The 4,949-nt window shown below is 44.4% G+C and overlaps 1 protein-coding gene across 1 annotated transcript in view; it reads left to right on the forward strand.

Annotated features, from left to right (window-relative positions):
• The window catches only part of STAB1 (stabilin 1), a gene marked incomplete at both ends in the record, with an annotated part of 36,176 nt that overhangs the window by 24,140 nt on the left and 7,087 nt on the right, over positions 1-4,949 (forward strand). The window contains 9 exons of the mRNA XM_010142142.1: positions 344-439; positions 1,031-1,078; positions 1,934-2,064; positions 2,464-2,575; positions 2,783-2,860; positions 3,242-3,343; positions 3,817-3,924; positions 4,440-4,571; positions 4,771-4,899. Of these exons, the coding sequence (XP_010140444.1) occupies positions 344-439; positions 1,031-1,078; positions 1,934-2,064; positions 2,464-2,575; positions 2,783-2,860; positions 3,242-3,343; positions 3,817-3,924; positions 4,440-4,571; positions 4,771-4,899 (936 nt within the window). The remainder of the gene's footprint in view (positions 1-343; positions 440-1,030; positions 1,079-1,933; positions 2,065-2,463; positions 2,576-2,782; positions 2,861-3,241; positions 3,344-3,816; positions 3,925-4,439; positions 4,572-4,770; positions 4,900-4,949) is intronic.

A 4,949-nucleotide genomic window follows, 5' to 3' on the forward strand; every position in this document is an offset into this window, starting at 1 on the left:
AAGAGCTGTCCCAAGGCTGCCATGGCAGTGGAGGTTCCTCTGCTCACTGATAGAGGTTTTTCAGCTTTGATATCAAGAGATTTGCATGGTTTTATGTTATGTCATCTTACTGGCATGCCACTGAGGTGCTATAAAGGTGGATCCTCTGATTTTTGTGAGTTCACACAACCAAAGCTGTCACCTAGGCATAGCTGCGTGAGGCATAAATTCAATGTCATCATAAAGGCAAAAGGAGAAGGGTGCGTGTGTGTGCCCCTCTAGCCCAGGCCTTGGAAGCCTAGATAGATGTAACACTGCATAACCTGTGTTTGCTCTCTAATTTCTCCTTTCCTTGTGTTTGCAGGCTACGTGTGTACCACTTGGTGGAGGAGACAGATCCTGCACTTGCCCTGAGGGCTTCATCGGGGATGGTATGACATGCTATGGGGACATTCTAAAAGTGAGTAAAAAGCAAATCTCTGAGGTCTTCTTGAGGCTGGACAGAAATGTCTCTACTCACACTTTGCTTTTCACTGTGACCTGAGCTGACTCCTTCTAGCTCTAGCCTGACAGCCAGGTGTGTCCCAAGGCAACAGGATCAGAACTGGTGTCAAGGCCGATTAATGCCAATGAAACCATTTAAATAATTTCTAAGCTGCTTCACCCCATCTAGACTGTGGAAGAAATCATCGTTGTTGTTCAGGAAGTTTTTCAGGACAGAACTGCTAGCCCCATTTTCTGTCATTAGAAGTATCAAAGGCTGTTGTGGATTCAATCCCTGTCCCTGGTAAACATGAGCAATTGCAGATGAGCTGAAAAAAGTTTGTTTATTTGGGAATATATTTTTTTAGTGGCCAAAGTTTGATTTTAGGAGTGCCCATCCCTCCCCAAGATACGTGGTGCCTGTAATGGTTGTGAGGTGAGAGGAATGTCTAAGTCATTATTGCCAGGTTTGATAATGCAAAGGGCTCCTTCCTCCCACCCTGGGTCTCCCAGCCCCGAAACCTCAGTGCTTAGCAGAGGTAACCCTTCTGTTGTTTCTATTTGGAAGGAGCTGGCCAGGAATTCCCACTTCACAGGCTTCTACGACTGGGTTAAGGTAAGAACAGCCATGGGATGCCTACATGGGTAAGTTCTGCAGAGATGAAGTCTCTGTGAATGCTGCTGTTAGATGAAGGGCAACTCCATTTATCTTTTTAATTAGAGAAAAAAAAATCAGCAAAGGAGAAACAGAGCAGGCATGTAGAAAAGCTCTGGAGCTGGTGGTAGAGTAGGGCTCATGAGTGTGTTTTGGGGCACTCATTTCTAGCACAGGAGGAAGCTGGGGCTGTATTACACTTAATTTTCATGGTCGTATCATCTGTAACTCCTGGCTGACATAAAATAGTGCTGGAGAGAAAGGAAAAGTGGTATCATTGTAATAGCTATTTTTCAGAAGAACATGTTTTTTAGACTGTATGTTTGTTCCTTTTGTTGTTACCCTGTCTCCAAAGTGGCAATAACAGGAGGCTGCAGCAATTCTGTGGAAGCAGAAAATGATGTATGGCATCTAATTGAGCTTCAGCTTCCCTGTCCTGCTGCATCCATTGCTTTTGCCAGGAAAAATCTTAGACCTGCTCCCAAAACTGATGTTGAGGATTCAGAAAGGATTTATGGATGTGATTGAATGAGTTTGAAGATTAACTGAAGTACAAAAGAAGGGTTTAAAGCAGCAGGTTTTCCCTTGGCAAACAGGTGGCAGCTCTTTTGGCTAAACCACCTGTAGCATTCACTGAGTGCCAACAGCGCCTACCTGCCTTGCCCAGGGGAGCCTGCTGTGCTGCTGAGCAGATGCTGTCTCTCTACACATCCCTTTCACACGACTGCAAGAGCGGGATGGGCGTTGGTTATATTTCGTGTTATGGATGTGGCACTGGCATGTCTTATTTGTTCATGTTTGTGCTTTGGACAACAGAAATCTCTCTTCAGCATCCCAGCAGGAACCAATGTCACTGTCCTGGTGCCATCAGAGGCAGCTATCAAAAACCTGAGCAAGCCTGAAAAAGATTTCTGGTTGACTCCCTACGTGCTGCCATTTTTAGTCAGGTGCGAGAAGGCTCCTGCCTTTGCTTTACTATGCCAAACAACAGTAACAAAGCCAGCAACTGGGTTTTCTGTTTGTACAAGACCAAGAAAGAGTTATTCTGAGATAAATATAGAAGAAAAATTAAATATGTGGCAGGCAAAGAATTCTAAGGCATTTAAAACATAACAGACTACAGGCAATGGGAAGTGGGTTTATTTTTCATGTTTTTGCAGAGAGAGATTTTCCCTGTCATATAGATGCAGATGGCATCAGGACAAGGAACTCCCTCCGTCATTCTCTCCACATGCATAACTAACTCCTTCATGTGAGAGACATGAATGTTGGGGGGTATGGACGTATCTCCCTGTTATTACAAACAGTGCCCTAATCTTTTCTTTACCTTCCTTTGTTCCCATCAGGGCCCACTTTCTTGAAGGTGTCTTCACTGGTGAAAAGCTAAAAAAGTATGACAGGCCAGAACTGCCCACCCTCAACCCACAGATCACATGGCCGATTAACACCAGCAGAGACGTAAGGATTTTCTACATAATGCTTCTGTACCAGTACCAAGTTAAACTGCTTAAGAGCTGCTGTATCCTGGATGGGACACTGATGCCTTCAATCTTTCAAAACTTGTACCCAGATCAATCATGTGCAAACTTGAACAAACAATGTATTTGTTTTGAAGTTGTTTGGCAATTTCTAATCCTTTTGCTTCTCCCTCTGATGCATTTTCAGATATTAACCATACAGGATGCAAGCATAGTCGTCAGTGATATCCCTGCCAGCAACGGCATTATTCATGTCCTCAGTAAGGTACGTTGGTCCATGTGACGCTGGGAAATGCTGCAGTTGCAGCAGCCTGTTTGTGTTGCAGCATCTATAATAGGGCCAAGGAGGAATACATGTCTGGACAGTTCAGAAAGGATATAATGACAAAAATATATTTGGTTATCACAAGATCCTGACAGATGTTTCCTGTGCAGCAGTGTTTAATGTTTAAAATATTTGTCTCCAGGACAAGCAGGAGGGGAGTTCCTCTTCTGTTGGCTGACAGAATAAGAGTTAAGGCAATTGCAGAATTGTGTAAAATGAGGCCTTTTCTAGTTGCCTTTCTTGCAAGCAGGGCAGGAGTCTAGTGAGCTTTTCCCCAGAGGCTTTGCCCAACCTTGCTTTACGAACTTGCTTTTTCCACAGGTTTTGTTGCCGCCTTCAGGAAACATCCCACCGAGTCCTCCAGGTCTGGAGAAACAGCTCGAGACGGTTGCCTCATTCAGCACATTCAAGGAGTTGCTACAGGCAAGCAGTCGAGCTGAGCACTGTCTTGGTTGTCAGAACTGTGCTGGTAGACAAAAATGTGGACTGCCCGGTGAGAAAAGGGAGACCACCTGTTTCCTACCACTCGTGAGGGACCTTCTAGGAAAACTCTTTTGAGCAGCCAGAGAGCTATATTCTTACAATTCGATCTCCATATCACTGGATTCTTATTACAGTGGAAGTCAACCTGTCTATCACGGGTGGTCCCATGCTTGTACAGGGCAGACAAACCTAGAGGAAAAGGAAGGCTTGTTCCTAATCAAGAAGCTGCACTTACGTCAGCCCAGGAGGAGGAGCAAGCAAGCAGACATGCGTGACTGAGTAGTTGTTGTATAGCCCGTTTTCAAGCGTTTCCTCTAGCACTCTTGCTTTTGTAACTGATTTCATGTGTAATTTGTTTTTAGTGAGTACAATTGTAATTGCTGATGTTACTGTTTGGACTTTCTTTTTTTTAGCAATACCAGCTCATTGGAAAAATTGAGTCCTCTGAAAAATACACTGTTTTTGTTCCTGGGAATAATTCCATTGAGGAGTACTGCCATACTGCCAATGTGACACAGCTGGTAAGCTCACTGCTTGCTTCCAGTTCGAATATGCATTGTGGTAAGTGCGGGAGCATGTACCCTGTCAGATCATAAACTTGAGGTCAATGAATTTGAGACAGGCAGGAGAAGCATATCTGATGCTCAGTTCTGGGAGAAATGTGGCAGAGAGAAATGAGAGGGTTTCCTGGGGTGTTGCAGTGGGATCTGAAAAGAATGTTTGGACTCCAAATGCAAACTTCTGAGTAGGTTTGTATGTGGGTAGATGGCACAACATGTTCCCCTTCCTGGCTGGCTGTGACGTATCTATCTGTGGCAATTTTCAATCTTTTGAAAGGTTCTAAGAAACATTTATGGCTTCATCTAGTAACAGAGTTATCAGGTATGATCATCATCTGTCACAAGGAGTTACTAGGCTCTGTGGGCTTAATTAGCTATTACAGATGCTTAGGAGCTGTTCTTATTCTATACCTCTAACTGCATTGTAGTCTAGAAAGTCAAGAGAGTCCTAATGTTTGGATTTTTTGTGGATTTAGGACAATGAGACGGTGCAGTACCACGTTGTACTGGGAGAGAAGCTCCTGCCCACGGACTTGAGAAGTGGAGTTCATAAGAACAGCATGTTAGGGCTCTCCTACTGGCTAATGTTTTATAAAAACGGCACCCAGGTAAGGAAGGCGGGCAGGCTGTTCTGCCATGCAGGGATGTGGCTTGACCTATCACTTTCTGAGGCTGGTGGTTTGATACACCCATTTCTGTTCTGCACACCCGTACAAGTTTACCTGCTGTGGCTGTCTGACTGCTGTTAAGCAATCCATGCAAAGGGGTCGAAGGTTATTGTCTCAGCTGTTTTCTTCTCCTTTGCAGAAGTTTGTCAATAATATTCCTTTGGATGGAAGATTTCTTGAGACGAAGAATGGCATGCTGATCGGGGTCTCACAGGTCCTCCAGATACAGAAGAATCGTTGCACTGCCAATACCACCACCATACAAAAGGTAACGATGATTACCAAGGAGCTGACCACCCTTTAAGAGGGTTTCTACAT

Source organism: Buceros rhinoceros, unplaced genomic scaffold (assembly GCF_000710305.1).
Source record: "Buceros rhinoceros silvestris isolate BGI_N320 unplaced genomic scaffold, ASM71030v1 scaffold37048, whole genome shotgun sequence".
Lineage (NCBI taxonomy): Eukaryota > Metazoa > Chordata > Aves > Bucerotiformes > Bucerotidae > Buceros > Buceros rhinoceros.